Raw genomic sequence first — 26,413 nt, 5'->3', positions numbered from 1 at the left:
CACATACAGCACTGAACTGCTTTACACAAGGACACCCCCACACACACACACACACATGCATGCACACACACAGGATCCCTTATGACCCGACAAATACAGTAGCTGAGCTGTTGAAATCAAAGAACTAAGAAACCAAGCGCTCTCTGTCTCATGCTCTCAGAGAAGACATTTGGTGAGGGTGACAGAGATATAGTAGATAGAGATAGCTTTTATATAGATTATAAGGGACAGGAGGATATGTAAGGGGAAAGATTGTTTCATCTTCAGAATATCAGGGTTTTCAGGATATCAGACCTCCCAATGTTTTAAAAAAACGATTAACTCCTCAATAAAAATATTCTAACAGATTAATATCTGACTTGTTATTCTGAACTCCATTTGTGTATTGACAGTGTTCTTGGCTTTCTGCACTTTGATCCTCAATGTCATGAGAAACACACACAAAAGAGACAACTTGCACAAACAAAATATATTTTCTATCCTGGCTCTCAGAAGGAAAGAACTGACATTATATTGTGGTGTGCAGACATTTATTCAAGGATTTGAGTCATACCCCCTTGAGATACATAGGTATTCACAGTATATGTAAGTGCATTTGATTTGTGCAATTTTGAACAATACATGTATACCATTGAGATGGTAGATATTGATAATAGTGCAATAATAGTGCTACAGAGAGCGACCGCGCCAGAACAGACTGATTGGACATTCACATTGAGCAGACCCTTCTTTCAAATGTTGAAAGAAAAATAACAGGGATTGTTGCTCTCTGATTGAGAACAGTCCTGTTTGTCCCTATTGAACGCAACCCAGGACCTTGAGCATCAATTTCAACAGAGAGCTACACAGCTTAAGTCTGGGGTAATCATACATTATTTTTACTTCTTGGGCCAAAATAAACATGATTGTAACTAGAACATCCATAGTTCAAGTTCAATATTAGCATCCTTATTACATAGCCATCTATCCTACATACATTTAGTGCATGACTGATTTGGTCAATTGATTGTTTTTCACTCTAGTACTTTTTGTATGCTTTCAAGTCAAGCACTGATTACTTGGTCACAGTTAATATTTAGCTTCTCTTTCAAGTGGACCCAAACAACTTCTATAAGTTATGCAGGTGGGTAAGTCAAACAGAACAGGGAATGTGCCTTTCACAGTTGGAATGAAATCCGCATAAAAACGGGTCGTTCTTGAATTGCGGTGGCATTCCTTTTTTCTTTGAAACGTTCTTCTGTAATGCACCTGATAGTTCCCAAATACAATTAAAGGTGCAATATGCAGAAATCGTTCCGCCATTTCCTGGTTGCTAACATTCTAATAGTTCGCCTAATTTCAGTTTGTGACAAAACAAGCAAGTATAGAGTAGAGAGTCATTTTACCATATAAACCGCTTTGCGATATCTTTTCCATAACCAAATATATTTGTATTTTCAGCTGTTTGAAACTGGTGTACAAAACCAAAAGTAAAAGATGCAAAAACTAAACTTAAGAACGGGAAGCATAGAAATAGTGCACATAGAACAGATCTACTGCTCTTAGACTTGCTTTCAATGAGAATGCCAAATCTATAACTCACAATTCTACATGAATTTGGTCGGATCGCCCAAAACGTTACTACTGCAGCTTTAAATAAAATGGAGGTAATTTTTTTCCTAAATGCCAGGCCCACATCCCACCGCAATTCAACAACCCAAACAATACTAATCACAAGATAATGTTAATCATATTAATAAGCAATGGAAGATCATCATCACCAGCACTGCTGGAGCTAGTCCTAATACAAAAACAACAAAAAATACATCCAGATACACTGGGGCTGTGTCTCAATAGTTTAAACACTATAGCTTATTTTCCAAATCTCCTTTCCTTGTGTCCATCCCTCCATGATCACTGATCTGGGTGGACATGACAGGTGGAAGGAACATCAGTTGTAATGAAGGAGATTAGGAAAGGAAGCCATTTCCGATTATTAAGACACAGCCAGCTAGTGCCTTAGTGTGGAACCACACAGCAGCTAAAATGCCCTGACACACAGTGCTTATTCATTAAACAGGACTTCAACACTACTGAACAAAAACAATACAAATTAAATTAAACCACAATCTACTGCAAGCAGCAGTGATGACAAACAGGGATGATACACACACAGACAAATCATTAACACTTCTCTTTAACCGTTACGTTGCCTTGTGCATTCATTTAAGTGTTCACATATAATGTATCTATAGACAGCCAGTGACATTATAGGCCCAGCGTAGGCTGGTGTGCTGGGAGTTGGGAATGGGGCTTATTATGTATGTTTGGTCCAATACATTATACACACACACTGCTGGTGGGGGGCTGGAGGGTAGTGTAGTCTTCTACTGGACGTTGACAACAGTCTCGTGGATAGACTCTGCCACATAGTCGATGTTCTTAGTGGTCAGACCACACATGTTGATACGACCGCTGGCCATCAGGTAGATACTCCTCTCCTTGATCATGTACTGCACTTGTTTAGCTGGAGAGAGATAGGGAGAGAAAATATGAAAAGGTATGAACATCACGTAATACCGCTTGTCTTACCTTTGGGTGCAAACAGGTCCAGTCTTTTGCTGAAGTGATCCACATCAAATTCGTACTGTCTTTGCATACTCTGCCCACATTTTTCAAATGTTTCACATTGCTAGCTAGCTACATGCTGCATTAATTGGGAGCAATAAAATATGTCAAGTTGAACACTGTTTGCACGGCACACAGAAATAGAGTCTACAGAAATGTTTCTTCATTAGAAAATAAAGAAAATAAAAGCTGTTTTTAAGATTGGCCCCCTCCAGCATCTCCCAAGATACATTTACATTTTACATTTAAGTCATTTAGCAGACGCTCTTATCCAGAGCGACTTACAGTTATTTATTTATTTTTAATTAATACGCATCCAACTGAAGTTACGGGCTACTAAACTAGCCCCTGACGGAACCTTCGAGATTTGAATGGAAAGTTTAATCTGGGGATAGTTTAGTCGGGGACTAGTTAATGACAGGCCTGCAGTTTACAGGCTGCATCTGGAAAGCAGGCTTGACCTCATAACATTTAGAGAAAATATTATATTTTCAGAACGTACAATTTACTAATCGGTGTGAAAGGAGAGTTAGAGAAAGAGAGTGAAAAAACAAAGAAGAGTGAAAACAGAAGAGAGGATATTTATGTGCCAGTGTGCTGTGTAAATGTGTATTGAGTAGAACTGGTTCCCCCACTGTCCAGTTAAGGCATCAGTGCCCTCCGCTGGGAAGCTGTTTCCTGGTTCTAACAGCTTTTTGAAGCTCCCAGGAAGAAAGCACAGCACAGAGGAGTTTAATGTTTATCCAGGAATTTACTTAAATTACTTCACACACACTAATGAGGATGTCGTCAGGGGACTGGTGAAGCTAAACATAGCTGGGTGGGGAGTGTATGTGTGTGTGTTTAAGACTAGAGAGGAAAAGAGAGGTATGAATTTGTTTGCATTCATTTGTGTGTGTGTGTGTGTGTGTGTGTGTGTGTGTGTGTGTGTGTGTGTGCTCACGGTTGAGGCCAGTGAAGCTGAACATGCCGATCTGCTGTGTGATGTGGTCCCATGTTCCTGGTGTTCCCAGAGCCTGCAGTTTAGCCTGGAGTGAAGCCCTCATCAACAACACACGGTCTGCCATGGTCTTCACATTATCCTTCCTACAACAGGGAGACCGAGAGAGAGAGAGAGAGAGAGAGAGAGAGAGAGAGAGAGAGAGAGAGAGAGAGAGAGAGAGAGAGAGAGAGAGGAGAGAGAGAGAGAGAGAGAGAGAGAGAGAGAGAGAGAGAGAGAGAGGAAGACAGAGAGAGAGAGAGAGATAGACAGGGATAGAGAGAGAGACGGGGATAGACAGAGAGACAGGGATAGACAGAGAGACAGGGATAGACAGAGAGACAGGGATAGACAGAGAGACGGGGATAGACAGAGAGACAGGGATAGACAGAGAGACAGGGATAGACAGAGAGACAGGGATAGACAGAGAGACAGGGATAGACAGGGATAGACAGAGAGACAGGGATAGACAGAGAGACAGGGATAGACAGGGATAGACAGAGAGACGGGGATAGACAGAGAGACAGGGATAGACAGAGAGACAGGGATAGACAGAGAGACAGACAGAGAGACGGGGATAGACAGAGAGACAGGGACAGACAGAGAGACAGGGATAGACAGAGAGACAGGGATAGACAGAGAGACAGACAGAGAGACAGGGATAGACAGAGAGACAGGGATAGACAGAGAGACAGACAGAGAGACAGGGATAGACAGAGAGACAGGGATAGACAGAGAGACAGGGATAGACAGAGAGACAGACAGAGAGACGGGGATAGACAGAGAGACAGGGATAGACAGAGAGAGAGACGGAGAGACAGGGATAGACAGAGAAAAGGGAGGAAGAGAGGATATACAGTGCATTCGGAAAGTATTCAGACCCCTTGACTTTTCCCACATTTTGTTACGTTACAGCCTTAATCTAAAATTGATTAAATAAAAAAACCTTATTTACATAAGTATTCAGACCCTTTGCTATGAGATTCGAAATTGAGCTCAGGTGCATCTGACCTGTTTCCAGTGATCATCCTTGAGATGTTTCCACAACTTGATTGGAGTCCACCTGTGGTAAATTCAATTGATTGGACATGATTTGGAAAGGCACACAGCTGTCTATATAAGGTCCCACAGTTGACAGTGCATGTCAGAGCAAAAACAAAGCCATGAGGTTGAAGGAATTGTCCGTAGCGCTCCGAGACAGGATTATGTTGAGGCACAGATCTGAGGAAGGGTACCAAACAATGTCTGCAGCATTGAAGGTCCCCAAGAACACAGTGGCCTCCATCATTCTTAAATGGAATAAGTTTGGAACCATCAAGACTTTTCCTAGAGCTGGCCGCCCGGCCAAACTTAGCAATCGGGGGAGAAGGGCCTTGGTCAGGGAGGTGACCAAGAAACCGATGGTGACTCTGACAGACCTCCAGAGTTCCTCTGTGGAGATGGGAGAATCTTCCAGAAGGACAAACATCTCTGCAGCACTCCACCAATCAGGCCTTTATGGTAGAGTAGCCAGACGAAAGCCACTCCTCAGTAAAAGGCACATGACAGCCTGCTTGGAGTTTGCCAAAAGGCACCTTAAGACTCTGTCATGACTCTCCCTGGGTGAGGATCAAAGGCCTCATTTAAGCCAAGACAATGGCCAACACCAACCAGACCCTCTTACCCACGGGGGGTGGTATTTTGTTTTTTTATGTATAATTTTTTACATTATATACCATTAAAATTATAGACTGATCATTTCTTTGTCAGTGGGCAAACGTACAAAATCAGCAGGGGATCAAATACTTTTTTCCCTCACTGTATATATTCTTAAATTCCATTCCTTACTTAGATTTGTGTGTATTGTGTACAGTGGGGGAAAAAAGTATTTAGTCAGCCACCAATTGTGCAAGTTCTCCCACTTAAAAAGATGAGAGAGGCCTGTAATTTTCATCATAGGTACACGTCAACTATGACAGACAAAATGAGGGAAAAAAATCCAGAAAATCACATTGTAGGATTTTTAATGAATTTATTTGCAAATTATGGTGGAAAATAAGTATTTGGTCAATAACAAAAAGTTTCTCAATACTTTGTTATATACCCTTTGTTGGCAATGACACAGGTCAAACGTTTTCTGTAAATCTTCACAAGGTTTTCACACACTGTTGCTGGTATTTTGGCCCATTCCTCCATGCAGATCTCCTCTAGAGCAGTGATGTTTTGGGGCTGTCGCTGGGCAACACAGACTTTCAACTCCCTCCAAAGATTTTCTATGGGGTTGAGATCTGGAGACTGGCTAGGCCACTCCAGGACCTTGAAATGCTTCTTACGAAGCCACTCCTTCGTTGCCCGGGCGGTGTGTTTGGGATCATTGTCATGCTGAAAGACCCAGCCACGTTTCATCTTCAATGCCCTTGCTGATGGAAGGAGGTTTTCACTAAAAATATCACGATACATGGCCCCATTCATTCTTTCCTTTACATGGATCAGTCGTCCTGGTCCCTTTGCAGAAAAACAGCCCCAAAGCATGATGTTTCCACCCCCATGCTTCACAGTAGGTATGGTGTTCTTTGGATGCAACTCAGCATTCTTTGTCCTCCAAACACGACGAGTTGAGTTTTTACCAAAAAGTTCTATTTTGGTTTAATCTGACCATATGACATTCTCCCATTCCTCTTCTGGATCATCCAAATGCACTCTAGCAAACTTCAGACGGGCCTGGACATGTACTGGCTTAAGCAGGGGGACACGTCTGGCACTGCAGGATTTGAGTCCCTGGCGGCGTAGTGTGTTACTGATGGTAGGCTTTGTTACTTTGGTCCCAGCTCTCTGCAGGTCATTCACTAGGTCCCCCGTGTGGTTCTGGGATTTTTGCTCACCGTTCTTGTGATCATTTTGACCCCACGGGGTGAGATCTTGCGTGGAGCCCCAGATCGAGGGAGATTATCAGTGGTCTTGTATGTCTTCCATTTCCTAATAATTGCTCCCACAGTTGATTTCTTCAAACCAAGCTGCTTACCTATTGCAGATTCCCAGCCTGGTGCAGGTCTACAATTTTGTTTCTGGTGTCCTTTGACAGCTCTTTGGTCTTGGCCATAGCGGAGTTTGGAGTGTGACTGTTTGAGGTTGTGGACAGGTGTCTTTTATACTGATAACAAATTCAAACAGGTGCCATTAATAAAGGTAACGAGTGGAGGACAGAGGAGCCTCTTAAAGAAGAAGTTACAGGTCTGTGAGAGCCAGAAATCTTGCTTGTTTGTAGCTGACCAAATACTTATTTTCCACCATAATTTGCAAATAAATTCATTAAAAATCCTACAATGTGATTTTCTGGAGAAAAAAAATCTCAATTTGTCTGTCATAGTTGACGTGTACGTATGATGAAAATTACAGGCCTCTCTCATCTTTTTAAGTGGGAGAACTTGCACAATTGGTGGCTGACTAAATACTTTTTTCCCCCACTGTATATGTTGTGAAATTGTTAGATATTAATTGTTAGATATTACTGCACTGTAGGAGCTAGAAACACAAGCATTTCGCTACAACCGCAATAACAGCTGATAAACACGTGTATGTGACAAATCAAATTTGATTTGATTTGATCACCGTGGCCAAGCTTCCTGCCATCCAGGACCTCTATACCAGGCGGTGTCAGAGGAAGGCCCTATAAATTGTCAAAAACTCCAGCCACCCTAGTCATAGACTGTTCTCTCTGCTACCGCACGGCAAGCGGTACCGAAGCGCCAAGTCTAGGTCCAAGAGGCTTCTAAACAGCTTCTACCCCCCAAGCCATAAGACCCCCCCACTATTTTACGCTGCTGCTACTCTCTGTTTATTATCTATGCATAGTCACTTTAATAACTCTACCTACATGTACATATTACCTCAATTACCTCGACTAACCGGTGCCCCCGCACATTGACTCGGTACTGGTACCCCCTGTATATAGCCTCGCTATTGTTATTTTTACTGCTGCTCTTTAATTATTTGTTACTTTTTTGTGTGACCTGAAAATATCAATATCTGCCATCCAACCTGACAGAGCTTGAGAGGATCTGCAGAGAAGAATGGGAGAAACTCCCCAAATACAGGTTTGCCAAGCTTGTAGCGTCATACCCAAGAAGACTTGAGGCTGTAATCGCTGCCAAAGGTACTTCAACAAAGTACTGAGTAAAGGGTCTGAATACTTTTGTAAATGTGATATTTCAGTAGTTTATTTTTTAGCAAAAATATCTAAAAACCAGTTTTTGCTTTGTCATTATGGGGTATTGTGCGTAGATTGATGAGGATTATTATTTTTTAAATACATTTTAGAATAAGGCTGTAACGTAACAAAATGTGGAAAAAAGTCAAGGGGTCTGAATACTTTCCGAATGCACTGTATTTCAATGTTTCGACCACTCATGTATAAATTGTTGGATGTGCATACACTACTTTTGTACTATGTGTGTACCAACCATTCAGCAAAGAGTTCAGGTGTGTTGAGTGTGATGGCGACCAGCCTTGCACCCTGGGAGGGAGGGTTGGACCAGGTTACCCTTACAATCTTCTCCATCTGAGACAGAACTCTCTTCAGGTTGTCAGAATCACGAGCTACGATAGTCAGGTTCCCCACACGCTCATCTGCCAGCAAACAGAAACTTTATTTAGGGTTCCCTGCAGTTTACAGATTGCATTATGTACATATCTTACATTTGAAATGTGTGTGAGTGTTATGTGTGAAAGTCGGGAGTAGGAATACATTGGTTTCATATGTTTCAATGAATCTTACAGTGTGTGTGTGAGTGTGTGTGTGTTCATTTTGGTAGCTATTTTAGATTTAGTTTTAGTCTTAATACCTTTTTAGTCGTAGTCAAATTTTAGTCCTTTCATCCGTTAGTTTTAGTTATTAACAATCGACTAAAACTCGGGACAATTTTAGTCTAGTTTTAGTCACAGACATTTTAGTCACATAATAGTCAGTGAATTTTTTTCCTATTAGATAATGAATATTTAGGCTACCTCTAACTTCCATCATGTGCACATTCAGATAGCGTTGTCCAGCTAGGACTACTGTCCCTTCCTATACCTTAACTGGCAACATTGATATTGTGGCAGATTGTAACCAATGCCAGCCATAATGAACCACATAGTCTATAAAGCCTACAGGTTAAACAATTTACAGCTCAGATTTTCTCCCCATCATAACCATCAAGGGGGGTAAATAACAATGGTTTCCTTGAAATTGAGAGAATTTGAGCTTTCCAAAAATGCCAGAAGTATTACTGTAAACCTAATATTCAACAAATAGCATTTGTTTTTCCCATAGGAAAATAGCAACCGCAACTCACATTTGAGTACCTCGGCGCGAGAGCAGCAACACAGATGAATGAATAACAGCACCATGGGAAAACAGAGCTTCTGATGTGATCAAAGCAAAAATAGCCTACATGAAAGTAAGAGTGAGTGTAAACATGATTGTTTCTAGTTACATGTCAAGCGTCCTGGCTACGCATCAGTTCAGAAGATTGACGAGTGACTGAAGTGACTACCTGGGAGCTGTGTGGGAGAGCTGGGCAGATCAGCTCAATCAGAACATGCAACTGAAATATGTCAATTCTGCCAATGAGAGGATTGCATGAAATATTCTGCATCCATGCATGCTTATAATTGGACAAAACAGATGAAAAGGAGCTTCATGTCAAATTAAATGTCCATTAGTCTCACGTGGAATTCCCGTCTTGTCATAATTTCTAAGTTCTAGTTATTTTCCAAGGCATCTCGTCTCGTTATCGTCATAGGTTTAGTCCGAAAAATTAGGTAGTTGACGTGTATTTTTCGTCATAGTTATTGTTGACAAAATTAACACTGGTGTGTGTGTGTGAGTGTGTGTCTCACTGTAGAGGCCAAAGTTCTTGGAGAAGGACTGGGCACAGAACATCTCGAAGCCCTGGGTGACAAAGTAGCGCACGGCCCAGGCATCCTTATCCAGACAGCCTGACGCAAAGCCCTGGTACGCAGAGTCAAAGAACACAAACAGCTTCCTCCTCTGGAGAGAGAGAAGGGGAGAGAGAGAAAATAAAATAAAAAAAGGAGAAAGATTAAAACCTTCAGAAATTAACAAACAAAAAAAGTATTTGTTTAAAAAAACAAAAACAAAAATTGTTACAAAAAGTTGCGCATGTACACACAAACAGCTTTGTCTTACTATACTTCTAAGGACTTTTTGGGGACCAACAATTGATTCCCATTCAAAATCCTATTTTCCCTAACCCCTAACACTAAACCTAAACCCTGACCCCTAAAATAGCCTTTTTACAAATAGCCTTTTTAGTTACTTTACTATTCTTGTGAGGACTTCTGGTACTCACAAGTACAGTAAAATGTGTACACACTCACACACACACAGTCTTACCTTCATGACCTCAGCCACCTGCATCCATTCTACGTGTGTAGGGTCTGTGCCGGTTGGGTTGTGGGCGCACGCGTGCAAAACGAAGATGGAATGCTTTGGTGCACTCTGGGACAGGGGTCAAAGGTCAATGTTAGACAGACTACAGGACAGACAAATTACATATTGTGTACTGGGAGTTGATGCACCAAGTTGGTATCGTTAGAAAGCTAAACATATCCTCTTTCAACAGTGTGTAAAAAGCTAATTTACTTTCTACGTTGACATGACCAGTAAAGATATTCAATATTCACTATTGTGAGGTAAACTCAGAGTTCGGTAGGCGGTCTGGTCTCCATGTCAACACTACCAGTTCAGAACACAGCGGCTCACCTCCAGGTCACCTAGGAAACCGTCCAGATCCAGTCCTCGCTTCTCTGCGTCCCAGTACTTATAGGGACGGACGTCCTCGAACCCAGCGTTGGCAAACACAGCGTTGTGGTTCTCTAAAAACAAACAGTAGAGGAGGTTTCACAACACTTTTCTCTAATAGAGGAGTCTTTGAATGCTTCATGTGTCTTTTGAGGCCTGCTTTGTAACATTAGCTGACATTGTTACAAAGATGTTAAAAAGTAACATGCTGGACTTAATCACCTATATATTAACTATTAAGAGGACAATTTAGCAGTATAAGGTCCAGATAAGATAACGACTGTCAAATTCAAAGTCAATATCTTATTTGAGGACATACAACCCTGGATCAGCCGTACAAGCACAGATGTAGACAGATGTTTAAGTGTTGTCGTTCCTGTGTGCATGTGTGTACCCCAGGTAGGCGCTGAGACGTAGACAGGTGTTTTCGTGTTGTCATTCCCGTTGTACCAGCGTCTGAGAAACTCTGCCCCCATCTTCAGAGCACCTGTACCCCCCAGACACTGCACCGCTCCCACCTGACAGTGAGAGAGTGATAGAGAGATAGGGGGGAGAGGGTGAGGGAGAGAGACAGTAGAGAGAGAGGGGGAGAGAGAGACAGAGGGAGAGAGAAGGTGGTAGGGGATAGACACTAAATAAGCGACTTCATAACTACTTAGGAGCAATGTAGCGCACCAGCACAAATTTAAACACATTCCTTTAAATTCACCTCAATATCTGCATAATCACGCACACATGCACACAACACAACCCCCCTAACACACACACACACTTCATAAACTACCCTACCCTATTCTCCTGGATGGCAGGGCTGTCTTCTCCCAGGGCGATCTTGGATGCGGAGGACCTAAACTCAGGCAGACCCAGAATGGGCAGGTACTCATGGTTCAGACTGTTGTCCTCTACGATGATCTTCTCCACCTTCTTAACCACAGGCAGCACCCAGGGCTGGCCCTCATCTGTCCTGTAGGCTGGATGGAAAAGACAGGCTAGCTACAGCAGGTGAGGGGGGATACAGTGTTTCCAATATATGGGCCAGATTTAGCTTATGTTTATACCAGTTTAGTTTGTTTTACGGTGCAAATGTTGCAGTAGCCCAACTCTGGCCCCATGGCTCTCTCTCCAGCTGGCATTACTGCCTTGGTGAGCAACCCACTCAAGAGGGGAAGGTGTCAATGAACAATGAACCCTGACAACCTGAGGAGAGTTCTAACTCAGATGGAGATGTCACGAACACTCTCAACTGAGCTCTACTACACTAGAAGCTTTACTGCTCTGCAAGATCCAAGTAGACTCATTTGTAATTAGGCCTACCTTAGGTCTCATCCACATGAAAAAATACTATAGTATACTATGGTATAAATATTATAGTATTCACTGTAGTGTTTTTGCAGACTTTACTGTATTATTTACAGTTTACTAGAGTATAAATACTGTAGTAAAAAAACAGTAGTATATACTAAAGTATTTAATGTAGTGTTTTTACGGATTGTATTATACTGTAGTATTTAGTACTGTGGTGTTTTTGCGGACTGTAGTATACTGTAGTATTTACTGTAGTGTTTTAACGGACTGTAGTATACTGTAGTTTTTGTAGACATTACTGTAGTATTTACTATAGTATTTTTGTTTTATTATCGTTGACATCAAAGTGGAGGCTTTCTCCTTGAGGAAACCTACTGGAGAAATACGTATGTAAATAAGGTATATCTGTTTTAGTTTTTTTATAAATTTGCAAGAAAATCGAAAAACCTGTTTTCGCTTTGTCATTATGGGGTATTGTGTATAGATTGATGAGGAAAATGGTTTATTTAATCAATTTTAGAATAAGGCTGTAACGTAACAAAATGTGGAAAAAGTCAAGGGGTCTGAATACTTTCCGAATGCACTGTATAGTATTCTACAGTTGTGGTTCCCAAACCCAAAGGGTCGGAACAGTCCGGCTTTCAACTTACTACTGAAAGTTGTAATAGTAGAACGCACAAGGTGCAATTTCATTGGGTAGTCCATCAGCAGTTTTCCTCTTGTCATGTCAGTCATTGCAGACCTTAGAGAGCTATTTATAATTTGTCAGAAATGTCCAGAACAACTAGCCCATGTCAGCTAACGTTTTTTAGTCACTCAAATATCACATGAACACACATAAGAAATTAGCTTCAAAACGGCAACATTTTCTCTGCACCCCATGACAAACTTTCATTTATCTGCATGTCCAGTCATTATATTTAGCCTCACAATTAAGTGTTTTACCATTTTCTTTTCAGGACAACCAGGGCTACAAGTAGAACACAAAACAATTTGACATAAACAGTTACATTCATGACTTTTATTGACAAATGTCAACAACAACAAAATAAGGTCCGGCAAAGCAAAAACCTGATAAAAATTAATTTATATGAATGCAGTAAGTACAGAAATTGTTTGCTCAGTAGGAAATGAATGTCCAACTAGTCTGTGACAATTGTGTGGAGTTTGGAGTTTGTGACAGCAACTGTGAGCTTATTACAGTATTATAGACACTATGTCGTGGGATTTCCTATGATCTGCTATATAGAAGAACCCCTTACCTAACGACTCTTGTGTACCTTGTGAGTGTCATAGAGCAAAACATGTTACACGTGCGTGAGAGTCTCAGCTTTTCTACAGATGTTTTTGTAAAAAAGACCCATCCCTGGGCCCCATCGGATCCACCCTTTTCTCACAAACACCACTCTAGCTCAGCCCCCGTTAACCACACAGATTAATGGTTGGTACCAACGGATGCAAAAGAAATAGACAAACACACAATGTTTAAAAGGGGTTAGAAGTCCTAAATCACGACGGTGCGACGGTGGGACTCATTGGGTTAAAATGGCAAAAAAAAGTCTCCATCCCATGGCAAAATGTATGGAATTGCAGGAAATATGCTTTAAACCTGCAAAATGGTCTCTCTGCCAACCAGAGGAGTGTGAACAGTTTGTTTCATGAACAGTGCTTGTACCAATAGAAATATACATGGTATACCTACAGTTTACTACAGAATTATATAGTAAGTACTGTAGTATTCTATAGTAAACGTTAGTATTTTTCTTATGTGGGTGGAGGGCAACTTTGCAAAGGTCTGTTTTCATCACCTAGGACTTGACATAGATTAAGTAGATTAATCAAATCTCACATTGTTATCAATTTCTGCTCAATCTGCATGCTTTCTCAATCAGCTTTAACTGTATGTGCACTCGTAGATCAAGTTATTTCTCGAGTTGGGCTCTGGGATATAACAGCCGTTGAGTATCGGATTTTATGGTGGATTGTGGGGGAGGGGGGTTGAGTGTGTTGGAGTATGTGAGTATGTGCGTGTGTGCTTGTCTGGCATCTGTTGTGGGGGGGTGGGGATGTTGGGAAGGGGGGTATGGGATGGACCGCAGGAATTATTTGCTAGGATAATAATTGCTTGTCAATGAATTAAATGTAATACAATGGCAATCCGGGTTATATGTTAGAATCCTATGCGTGAACTGCCAACATTATTACGCATATTAATTGATAATGATGGAAAATAGGATATGCATAATTTAAAAAAGTATAATAGTTATATAGATATATATATATATATAGAGGTGAAAGCATTGGAAATGCTTTTAGCGGTTAACCTGCTTCTGTTTTGTGGGTGGCACTGTGTGCTGTTTTCGATGGATGGGTCCTGGCCTCTCGGGGCCTTAGGGATACGGAGGGACGTGGGTGGGATGCTGATCACTGGGATGACGGCTCAACTTGGGATGGGGAGGGGCTTTAGCGGGGGAATTAGTGGAGAACAATTGAAGGGTTACTCCGTAGCAATGCAAATATCACGGTACAGCTATATGGACACTCAATCATTACGCTATTTTTTATTGGTAAATTTACAAACATATATAATGATAAATAGACTTGAAACTTGTATCTCATTATGGTGTATGGTGAAATAAGTATAGCCAGTTATAATTGTAATGGCTTAGCTGATAATAACAAAAGAAGAACAATATTTACATGGCTCAAAGAGAAGGAATATAATATCTATTGTATACAGGAAACTCATTCAACAATTCGAGATGAAGTAGCGTGGAAAAAAGAATGGGGGGAAATATACTTCTCCCATGGGCAAAGAAATTCAAAAGGGGTGATGATATTAATTAATAGTAATTTCGATCCGAATGTGCAAATTGTCCAAATAGATACGCAAGGTAGATGGATTATTTTAAATATGGTATTGGACCATAAACAGATATGGCTCATTAACCTTTACGGACCAAATAATGATGATCCACAATTCTTTGACAATATATATAATAAATTATCAAGCCTGCAAGCAACTCAAGACAATATTATTATGGTGGGGGATTATAATACTGTTTTAAATAGCTCAATGGACCGAAAAGGAAATCACACCACAAACAATCACCCACATGCTCTTAAGGAAATTGTGAATGTCATGGATACATTAGAACTAGTAGATATATGGAGGCTTAAATATGCTGATCTAGTGAGATATACATGGCGGAGACTGAATCAAGCTAGTCGTCTTGACTTCTTTCTTATCTCATTCTCGTTGGCACCAAAAGTAAAAAAAGTGTTGATAGGGGATAGAATGCGGTCGGACCATCATATAATAGGCATATACATTACTCTGACTGAATTTCCACGTGGGCGAGGATATTGGAAATTTAATCAAAGCCTATTGGATGATAATTTATTTATAATTAGAACAAAGGAATTTATAACTGACTTTTTCCAACATAACATAGGTACAGCGAATCCCCTTATTGTATGGGACACCTTTAAATGTGCCTTTAGAGGCCATGCAATTCAGTACTCATCTCGAAAACAAAAGCAATTTAGGTCAAAAGAGTTTATACTAAGAAAGGAAATAGAAAGTCTAACAGAACAGATAGATGGCAATAAAAACTGTAACATAGAGGCTCAGAATAAATTAGAGGAAAAACAAAAAGAAATGGAAAAACTTATTCAAGAAAGATCAAGTGTAATATATTATAAAAATAAAGCAAACTGGATGGAATATGGGGAAAAATGCACAAAATTCTTTTTAATCTTCAACATAGGAATGCTACCAAAAAGAACTTAATGAAACTGGTTACAATTGACGGAGTCACCCATAATTCACCTAATGATATTTTGAAGGAAGAAACAAAGTATTTTAAGCATATGTTTTCTTTTCAGTCGCCTCCATCTCCTCTAACTGAAGCTAATTGTAGAGATTTTTTTTCTATTGATAATGTCAAATTAACAGCCACACAGAAAGACTCATGTGAAGGTGAAATTACAGAGGAGGAACTTCTGGATGCAATTAAAGACTTTAAGTCCGGGGGAAAACTCCAGGGTTGGATGGCATACCAATCGAGGTATACCAAACCTTTTTTGATATACTAAGAGGACCGTTATTAGCATGTTTTAACCACTCCTATGTAAATGGTAGATTATCTGACACTCAAGAAGAAGGTCTGATCTCATTATTACTGAAACAGGATACAAGTGGAAAATATAAAGATCCAGTCTATTTACAAAATTGGAGGCCCCTTACACTTCAGTGTTGTGATGCAAAAATCCTAGCAAAATGTATAGCGCATAGAATTAAAAAGGTATTGTCGGATATTATTCATTCTAATCAGACAGGTTTTTTACATGGAAGATACATTGGAGATAATATAAGGCAAGTATTGGAAACAATAGAACACTATGGAAAATATGGGAAACCAGGCCTGCTATTCATAGCAGACTTCGAAAAGGCATTTGATAAAGTTCGACTGGAATTTATATATAAATGCCTGGAGCATTTCAATTTTGGAGAATCTCTTATAAAATGGGTCAAAATCATGTATAGTAACCCTAGGTGTAAAATAGTAAATAATGGCTATTTCTCAGAAAGTTTTAAACTGTCAAGAGGAGTGAAACAAGGTTGTCCACTATCGGCATATCTATTTATTGTGGCCATCGAGATGTTAGCTATTAAAATCAGATCCAATAATAATATCAGAGGATTAGAAATACAGGGCTTAAAAACAAAGGTGTCATTGTACGCAGATGATTCATGTTTTCTTTTAGATCCACAACTAGAATCCCTCCACAGCCTCATAGAGGATCTAGATACATTTTCTAACCTCTCTGGATTAAAACCAAATTATGACAAATGTACTATATTACGTATTGGATCACTAAAAAATAAAATTTTTACATTACCATGTAGTTTACCAATAAAATGGTCTGATGGTGATGTGGATATACTCGGAATACATATCCCAAAGGAAATAAATGATCTCACTTCAATAAATTTTTATAGAAAGTTAGCAAAAATAGATAAGATCTTACTACCATGGAAAGGAAAATACCTGTCAATTTGTGGAAAAATCACCCTGATTAACTCTTTAGTATTATCCCAGTTTACCTATTTGCTTATGGTCTTGCCTACGCCTAGCAAACAGTTTTTTAAATTATATGAGAAAAAAATATTCCATTTTATTTGGAACGGCAAGCCAGACAAAATTAAAAGAGCATATTTATATAATGAATATGAATTCGGAGGACAGAAATTATTAAATATTAAAGCATTAGACCTATCACTAAAATCTTCAGTCATCCAAAAGTTATACTTAAATCCGAACTGGTTCTCAAGCAAATTAGTAAGATTGTCTCACCCACTGTTCAAGAAAGGCCTTTTTCCCTTTATTCAGATTACAACCTCTCACTTTCAGTTATTTGAAAAGGAAATAATCTCCCAAATGTCACTATTTCTAAAACAAGCCATAGAAAGTTGGTTGCAATTTCAATTTAATCCTCCAGAAACGACAGAACAAATAATGCAACAAATATTGTGGTTAAATTCAAATATACTAATTGACAAAAAACCTTTATTTTTTGACAGAATGTTTAAAAAAGGTATAATCTTCGTAAATGATATCATCGGTAGGACTGGTGGAGTTATGTCGCACATGCAGCTAACAAAACATATGGAAATGTCTGCTCTACCCAAAATTACAACCAAATAATTGCAGCCTTACCGCAAAAGTGGAAGAGGAAAGTTGAAGGGGGAGAAAGTAAGGAACTTGTCTGTCGGCCTTGCATTAAAGAACATAATTGGTTAAGGAAAACTGTGATAAATAAAAAAGTATATCAGTTTCACTTAAGGACCAAAGGATTGACAGCCGTCCCATATAGATTGCAAAATAGTTGGGAAGAGATCTTTGACGTACCGATCCCATGGCATAGTGTTTATGAACTGACACGCAAAAACGACACCGGATTCAAAAATTAGAATCTTTCAATTTAAATTATTATATAAAATTCTTGCTACCAATAGAATGTTATTTATATGGGGGATACAATCTTCCCAGCTCTGCAGATTTTGCTGTGAAGAGATAGAATCATTAGATCATTTGTTTTGGTTCTGTCCATTTGTAGCTTGTTTTTGGACACAGGTCCAGGAATGGCTAAAGGATTGCAATATTTACCTGGAACTAACCTTGCAGATAGCATTACTGGGTGATCTGAAAAGTCATAGTCAATCAATCAATAATATAATAATACTTTTAGCAAAAATGTTTATTTTTAATTCACAATCTGTAGAAGCAATGAGAATAGAAAGGTTCAGAACTTTTGTAAAACATCACAGTACGGTTGAAATATATATGGCAAATAGAAATCCTATATGGATGGTGTTAAGAGATAGATGGGAGGTATTGAATAGAGTTGAAGGATGGGACTAATAACAAATAACAAAAAATAATAACAAAGATAGCTAATAATGTAAGCATACTGTGTCCATAATAAGTATATAGGTTGTATGTTGGGAGCTTTTGGGAAAGAGCACAGTTAGAAAGATATGGCATTTAGAAGCAAACCGGATGGACATCATGAAAATGATCGGAGAGGTTGAGAGTAGAAGAAGTTCAGGAGCAAAAATATATATATATATATATATATATATATATATATATATATATATATATATATATATATATATATATATATAGAATTATTGTAAAATTAACTCTGTCCATAAGGTGTAGATAGTAAGTATAGACCGGAAGTAGAGGCCTGGGCGTTGTTGTTCACTAATTTACTCCAAGTAGGGAAAGGATGGTGGGCTTGAAAAGTAATAAAGGGGAATATATATATAAAAAATAAAAATAAACATGGGGGATTGGAAGTGATGCAGACAATTACATTGATAGAAGATACAATCTATCTGCAATATTAAGCTGATCCATCCCCCCGAAATTTTTATTTTATTTTTTTAAATTAAATAAAATTTTTAAAAAAGGTCTGTTTTCATAGTTTTAACGGATCAGGCTACAACCTGATGAATGTCAAAGACTGCAGCTGTGCACTTTTCTCTGCTGTCCTAAATTCCAGTCAGACATCATTGATAAGACAGCCAAACTAGTAAGTTACTAACTCAGAGTAAACAGTGTTGTTGAGCTGAAGAGGAGAGGGCACTCCTGTCTACAGACTCTTACCTACTCAACTGTTATAGTCTGTAAACTGTCTGAAAACGTACTTCCACATCCACAGTCACTTTTTAAAGAGCACGAGTCTAACTGTATAATTTGTGACTGAAGTTCAAGAGAAGGGACATGGGTCTATCTGCTCTATGAGCATGCTAACACAAGGTGTAGCTAGGCGATGTAGGCTGTTTTCAGCCAGATGACCGCAGTACCAGCCTACTGTTAGCCTACTACAGGAAGGGATTAATAGTCCGTAGGCCTGACCTGTGCTAATCAGGGAAACTCAAGCAGTCCTGACCTGCACTGCAGAGAGAGAGCAGGGGGAGGGGGAAAGAGCAAACACAGCGTCACGATACAGCAGGTTTAGGCCTAGCCCATTCAATAGACGTTCATCTTAAACATTATACCATCTATTCACGAAGCGGTCTGCCGCCTGAGGGGAAGCTGGGTATACCCGCCTTGGGTTCTCAAGAGCTAGTTTAGGCACTGAGCCAACCAAGTCCATAATTTCCTCCTTCATGTAATCATCACTGATATGATTGGATTGGTCAAAGCTATATAGTGGAACCCATCCAATCATGTTAGTGATTACTTCAGGGAAGGCAGTGAGGATGCATTCATTTACAGTGCCTTCAGAAAATATTCCACATTTTCTTGTGTTACAAAGTGGGATTAAAATTGTTTTAATTGTCTTTTTTTTTGTAAAAGATCTACACGAAATAGTCTGTAATGTCAAAGTGGAATAATAATTCTAACATCTTTTTTAAAAATATGAAAAATAAAACACTAATATATCTTCATTAGATAAGTATTCAACCCCCTGAGTCAATACATGTTGGAATCACCTTTGGCAGCGATTACAGCTGTGAGTCTTTCTGGGTAAGTCTCTAAGAGCTTTCCACACCTGGATTGTGCAACATTTGCCCATTATTCTTTTCAAAATTCTTCAAATTGGTTGTTGATCATTGCTGGACAACTATTTTTAGGTCTTGCCATAGATTTTCAAGCAGATTTAAGTCAAAACTATTACTCGACCACTCAGGAACATTCACTGTCTTCTTGGTAAGCAACTCCAGTGTAGATTTGGCCTTGTGTTATAGGTTATTGTCCTGCTGAAAGCTGAATTCATCTCCCAGTGCCTGGTGGAAAGCAGACTGAACCAGTTTTCCTACAGGATTTTGCCTATGTTTAGCTCCATTTCCTTTATTTTGTATACTGAAAAACTCCCCAGTCCTTAATGATTACAAGCATTCCTATAACATGATGCAGCCACCACTATGCTTGAAAATATGGAGAGCGGTACTCAGTAATGTGTTGTATTGGATTTGCCCCAAACATCATAATAATAACAATAATAATAATAATAATAATAATAATAATAATAATAATATATGCCACTTTTAGCCAAAGTGTCTTACACTCATGCGTGCATACATTTTACGTATGGGTGGCCCCAGCGGGAATCGAAACCACTAAACACTTTGTATTCAGTACAAAATATGAATTGCTTTGCCACATTTTTTGTAGTATTACTTTAGTGCATTGTTGCAAACAGGATGCATGTTTTGGAATATTTGTATTCTGTACAGGCTTCCTTCTTTTCACTCTGTCAATTAGCTTAGTATTATGGAGTAACTAAAATGTTGTTGATCCATCCTCAGTTTTCTCCTATCACAGCCATTAAACTCTGTAACTGTTTTAAAGTCAACATTGGCCTCATTGTGAAATCCCGAAGCGGTTTCCTTTCCCTCTGGCAATTGAGTTAGGATGAACGCCTGTATCTTTGTAGTGACTGGGTGTATTGATCCACCATCCAAAGTGTAATTAATAACTTCACCATGCTCAAAGGGATATTCAATGTTTTTTTTTTTATTATCCATCTACCAATAGGTGCCCTTCTTTATGAGGCATTGGAAAACCTCCCTGTTCTTTGTGGTTGAATCTGTGCTTGAAATTCACTGCTCGACTGAGCGACCTGAGAGTCCATCCATCTTATTATGTGAGTTGTTAAGCAACTTTTTACTCCTGAACTTATTTAGGCTTGCCATAACAAAGGAGTTGAATACTTATTGACTCAAGACATTCCATTTTAAATTCAGGCTGTAACACAACTAAATGTGGAAAAAGTCAAGGACTGTGAATACTTTCTGAAAGCACTGTACAGTGTCCCAATAGGGCCCTAATCCACCGCCGTTTCTCCATCTCTTATGAGTTGTTAATCCAGGGTTTAACACCATGTGACAACAACAGAGCTTTGGCCAGTTCTCTGGCGTAGCTCTGCTCACATGTAGCGCAATGCAAATCCTGCAGTCCTGAGTGGCCAAGCAAGCAGTCACAGACCACACACACAGATTTCAGCCATTGCGCTGCAGTGTCAAATAATAATAATAACACTCCATACAAAGATCCAGTCAGAAGAATGGTAGTGTGTGAGTGCACTGCACTGGGTAGCTTTGATGTGTAGCCTTTTATTGACTAAATGGACATTTGGGTGACAATATGAAAGCGGAGGGGCTGGGGTGTATTCTGTCTACCGTCTCTCATAGGAGGATCGTAGCGAGAGTGAATGGGAGTGAATTGCTCTATGACCACGGTCAATTTATCTTAACTTATGACTCATTGATCTCCAGCTACAACTACCGGCATGTTCCAGTCTGTTCCAGTCCTCCTTACTGCAGTGACTGAGCCACTTCTTTGGATGACTGCCAACAACAGGTTATATAGGCCTTGCTAGGCTATCTACGGATTCTAAACAATCAGCACAGCAAGCAAAGGACATCATGCTAGCCTAATCATTGATCTGGATAACATGATTGATTGGTTATGTTTCACCGCATAGAACAGATCCAGTCTGTCACGTCAATGAGGGAGACTGCATTATGTCACTGTTTTAGGTGACACTTTAAACTTGACACCCAGCATCATAACATGTTATGACATGGTCAAACATGTCATAATATGTCATAAAAGATGACATAACTTGTCATAACCTGTTATAATATGGTATTAACACTGTCATGACACATATATTTAGACCTGTTGTGACATTTATTGCATAATTTTATGGCTGGTTATGAAACCTTAATAGGAGTGTCAAAACCCACAAAACCTACCACACAAGACAAAACATTCCACTACACCATAGCCTAGGTGTCAACAGTATGTTGGTAGTAAAAAGTTTGGACGCACCTATACATTCAAGGGTTTTTCTTTATTTTTACTATTTTTTACATTGTAGAATAATAGTGAAGACATCAAAACTATGAAATAACACATATGGAATCATGTAGTATACAAAAAAGTGTTAAACAAAACAAAATATATTTTACATTTGAGATTCTTCAAATAGCCACCCTTTGCCTTGATGACAGCTTTGCACACGCTTGGAATTCTCTCAACCAGCTTCACCTGGAATGCTTGTCCAACAGTCTTGAAGGAGTTCCCACATATACTGAGCACTTGTTGGCTGCTTTTCCTTCACTCTGCGGTCCGACTCATCCCAAACCATCCCAATTGGGTTGAGGTCGGGGGATTGTGGAGACCAGGTCATCTGATGCAGCACTCCATCACTCTCCTTCTTGGTAAAATAGCCCTTACACAGCCTGGAGGTGTGTTGGGTCATTGTCCTGTTGAAAAACAAATGATAGTCCCACTAAGCCCAAACCAGATGGGATGGCATATCGCTGCAGAATGCTGTGGTAGCCATGCTGGTTAAGTGTGCCTTGAATTCTAAATATATCACAGACAGTGTCACCAGCAAAGCACCCCAACAGCATAACACCTCCTCCTCCACACTTTATGGTGGGAACTACACATGCGGAGATCATCCGTTCACCCACACCGCATTTCACAAAGACACAGCGGTTGGAACCAAAAATCTCAAATTTGGACTCCAGACCAAAGGACACATTTCCACCGGTCTAATGTCCATTGCTCGTGTTTCTTGGCCCAAGCAGGTCTCTTCTTCTTATTGGTGTCCTTTAGTAGTGGTTTCTTTGCAGCAATTCAACCATGAAGGCCTGATTCACGCAGTCTCCTCTGAACAGTTGATGTTGAGATGTGTCTGTTACTTGAACTGTGAAGCAATTATTTGGGCTGCAATTTCTGAGGCTGGTAACTCTAATGAACTCATCCTCTGCAGCAGAGGTAACTCTGGGTCTTCCTTTCCTGTGGAGCCAGTTTCATCATAGCGCATGATGGTTTTTGCAAATGCACTTGAAGAAACTTTAAAAGTTCTTGAAAAAGTTTTATTATTTTTTATTTTCCCCCCCCCCACCTTGTCACAACACAACTGATTGGCTCAAACGCATTAAAAAGGAAAGAAATTCCACAAATTAACTTTTAAGAAGGCACACCTGTTAATTGAAATGCATTCTAGGTGACTACCTCATGAAGCTGGTTGAGAGAATGCCAAGAGTGTGCAAAGCTGTCATCAAGGCAAAGGGTGGCTATTTGAAGAATCTCAAATATAACATATATTTTGATTTGTTTAACACTTTTTTGGTTACTACATGATTCCATATGTGTTATTTCATAGTTTTGATGTCTTCACTATTATTCTACAATGTAGAAAATAGTAAAAATTAAGAAAAACCCTTGAATGAGTAGGTTTGTCCAAACTTTTGACTGGTACTGTATATATTGACCATGTGAAACTATCATTGTAATTGCGCACACATTGATGTCAGACATGCACCTACCCCAATGCTCTGTTGCTGATGACTGGGATGAATGCAGGAGCAGATTTCAGGAGCAGGACAAGACATCCTCTTTCTGACTGATGACTGACATAAGGGCATGTACGTGATAGGCCCATCTGGCTTAGATGATTATGATGGTCATAATGGTTCTTGACAGTGTCATAAAATGTATTTTCTACAAGTTATTTAAAATATGATGAAAAAACATGACTGTAAATAATTTATTACAACAAAAACAAAGGATTTAAGAGACAAACCTTCAAATTAAAGGACATTTCCTGGCAGGGAAAAAACGAATTTGAATAAATGTAGGTTTTTACACTTATGTAGGTGTCATAACCAGCCATAAAATAACGCAATATATGTCACAACAGGTGTATCTTTATGTATATGCAATGACAGTGTTATGACCATATTGTGACAGGTTATGACAAGTTATGTCAGCTGTTATGACATGGTTATAACCGTCTTATGACACTGGGTGTCAAGTAAAGTGTTACCCAGTTTTCAAACAGGGCCCTGCAACACAACATTTCGGATGATGTACTAGTTATAAAGGATTAGCTATGGTTTACTAGTTAGTTACCTACTGACGTTAGCTAGCTAGTTAGCCACGGTTGAACGGTTCGCTAGTAAAGGAACTATGGGATTATTAACATCGCGATGGTGCAGGAAAAATCAGACAGGCAGCAGGTGCATTGTTATCGCAGTGGAACTCTGTGATCCAAATGTTAGCTAGCTCGTTTATTTCATCCCAGCGACTGACGCATCATCGTCATCTCTTACCTCCAACTCCGAGGTTCACCTTCTTGGGGTTCGGGTCCTCTTTAAAATCATTCGACAGCTTGAATACAGCCACTGGGGTGGCTTGGGGAACCTCACCGAATAACGACATAATGATGAATATTACCGAGGAGGGGTGTTAGCTAAAACGGTAAACCAACCGGGCACAAACCGCTGCGTAAAGGGCTACAGGACGAGATAGGAAAATACTTTCACCTTCAACTTGGATGGATTTGGGGTCGTCACTACTTACCACAGCCACAAATGCATAAACCCCGCCCATTTCTACAATTTATCTTCTTAATAACGTTTTATTTTAAACCTAACCCTAACATTAACCCTAACCACACTGCTAACAATTGCCTAACCCTAACCTTAAATTAAAAATCTATTTTTTTTCAATCATTTTTCCGATATAGCCAATTTTGACTTTGTGGCTATGCCATCTAGTGGAAAACATCGATTTGACCAATGGAGAATGAATGGAGAATGAGTGTGAAAGATTGCACCAATAGAAATCGAAAGCAAACAGTTGACCCAAAAATCAGCCAATCCTAGCAACCATTGAAAGGGATCAAGGGGTGCAATAATGTGACTTGGTCAGCTGGCGCCAATGACTAGCCTCCATTGGTCGCTGAATATGAAAGAGCAGCTTTGGATTTCCCAGCAAAATCTTTGAGACATCTTATAAATACCCTTAAATGTAATTGCATACCGGTAGTTATGCAGGGAATTCCAAAGCCTCATAACATCCATAGTTAAGGATACTGCCTATAACACAGCAACAACTTTACTATGGATCTAAAACTATGCCTACTCTCTTGTTAAAATCTCCACATCTCTACACTGTAGTTACCTGATTGTCTATTCTCTAAAAAGGCAACTGAATAAACTTGATCATTTGTATTTCAATCAAAGAGATTCACTGTTACAATCTGTAAAAATTTAATATTGAACACCCCACATTTTTTTAATCACTTCTCTATCTATCCACAAGGTGGCACCCTAAGCTTGTTATTCATGATCCACCATGCTCACCCTCCCGTCATCCTACATGTTGTTCCAGGGACATCATACCTTATGGAACCCAAAACTGACCATAGATCAGTGTTAAAGTAACTGCCCAGTGTCTCCAGATTTCTATGAAATATGACCTATAATTACTTACAGTGAAATAATTTTCCTTCCAAAAAATTGTATTTAAGTATGTTAAAAAGCAGCTTTTCTGTGTCGGAATGGTGTGGGCCTACCCCATCAATAGAATGCTGTGGATGTATACCTGTCATTAAAAATATTAATGCTAGTAGACCGCTGACTGGCCAGCTCATCCTCCTCAGTGAGATGATGTTCTATGAGGAAATAACAATACTTTTTTTAACGGTCTGTTTGTTTTTTCTCCAATTTATACTTTGGCCACAAATAAGAGTATAGGACGAGTCAACAACAGTATTTAAGTATGAATTAACAGAATATGAACTTTTAAAGGTGAGATTTTCACTGGGCAGTTACTTTAAGGGGCAACTTCTTCAACTGACAGAGAAAACAAATCTTCCCCATTCGACCAAGTAGGCTACCTACCATGTTTAGACTGAACTACAAGCATCAAGTGCAGGTAGGCTACTGTAGTAGACCTTAATAGTGATGACACATTTCTGGCATGGCCCCATTGACAGGTTTATAATCCCTGTGTCAACTCTGTTTGAATGCAGACATGTGAATGCAGATTTTAATCCAAACAGGGTTGATCTATGATAACAATAACATATCTCTTTCCACAGTAGTATTTGTGTGTGTGTATGGGGGGGGCATGCATGGATATGTTTGTGTGTGTGGGTCTGTGTCTGTGTGCACGTGCGTGCGTATGTATGTACATACCTATGTGCGTGTTTGTGTACTCTCTCCCTCAGCTGTCTGTCCGTCTCCCTGAGGTGAAGTGGTTGATAAATGAAGGCCACTTCTGCTCTTTCATCCCTCGCGTCTCCTGGATTCAAATGGAACATTTCTCAGTCACTCTTCAATGCTTCAACGCTCTGTGTCTGCTGGTAGTGGTCACCTAAAGTAACATTTTATTGCCAGTGTACAGAAG

The 26,413-nt window shown here is 39.6% G+C and overlaps 1 protein-coding gene across 1 annotated transcript; it reads right to left on the bottom strand.

Annotated features, from left to right (window-relative positions):
* Window positions 1-1,489: 1,489 nt before the first annotated feature.
* Window positions 1,490-24,559, bottom strand: LOC121574926 (aspartate aminotransferase, cytoplasmic-like). Its single transcript, XM_041887620.2, has 9 exons — window positions 24,331-24,559; window positions 11,160-11,341; window positions 10,765-10,888; window positions 10,332-10,444; window positions 9,963-10,067; window positions 9,446-9,596; window positions 8,026-8,191; window positions 3,551-3,693; window positions 1,490-2,506 (listed from the first exon to the last, which is right to left on the bottom strand). The coding sequence occupies exons 1-9, from the start codon at window positions 24,437-24,439 to the stop codon at window positions 2,367-2,369; spliced, it is 1,233 nt and encodes a 410-aa protein (XP_041743554.1). The 5' UTR covers window positions 24,440-24,559; the 3' UTR covers window positions 1,490-2,366.
* Between the last annotated feature and the right edge of the window lie 1,854 nt (window positions 24,560-26,413).

The sequence above is a fragment of the Coregonus clupeaformis genome, chromosome 1 (assembly GCF_020615455.1).
Source record: "Coregonus clupeaformis isolate EN_2021a chromosome 1, ASM2061545v1, whole genome shotgun sequence".
NCBI lineage: Eukaryota > Metazoa > Chordata > Actinopteri > Salmoniformes > Salmonidae > Coregonus > Coregonus clupeaformis.
The sequence above is the reverse complement of the archived record's forward strand: the minus strand, read 5'-3'. Positions and strand labels throughout refer to the sequence as shown.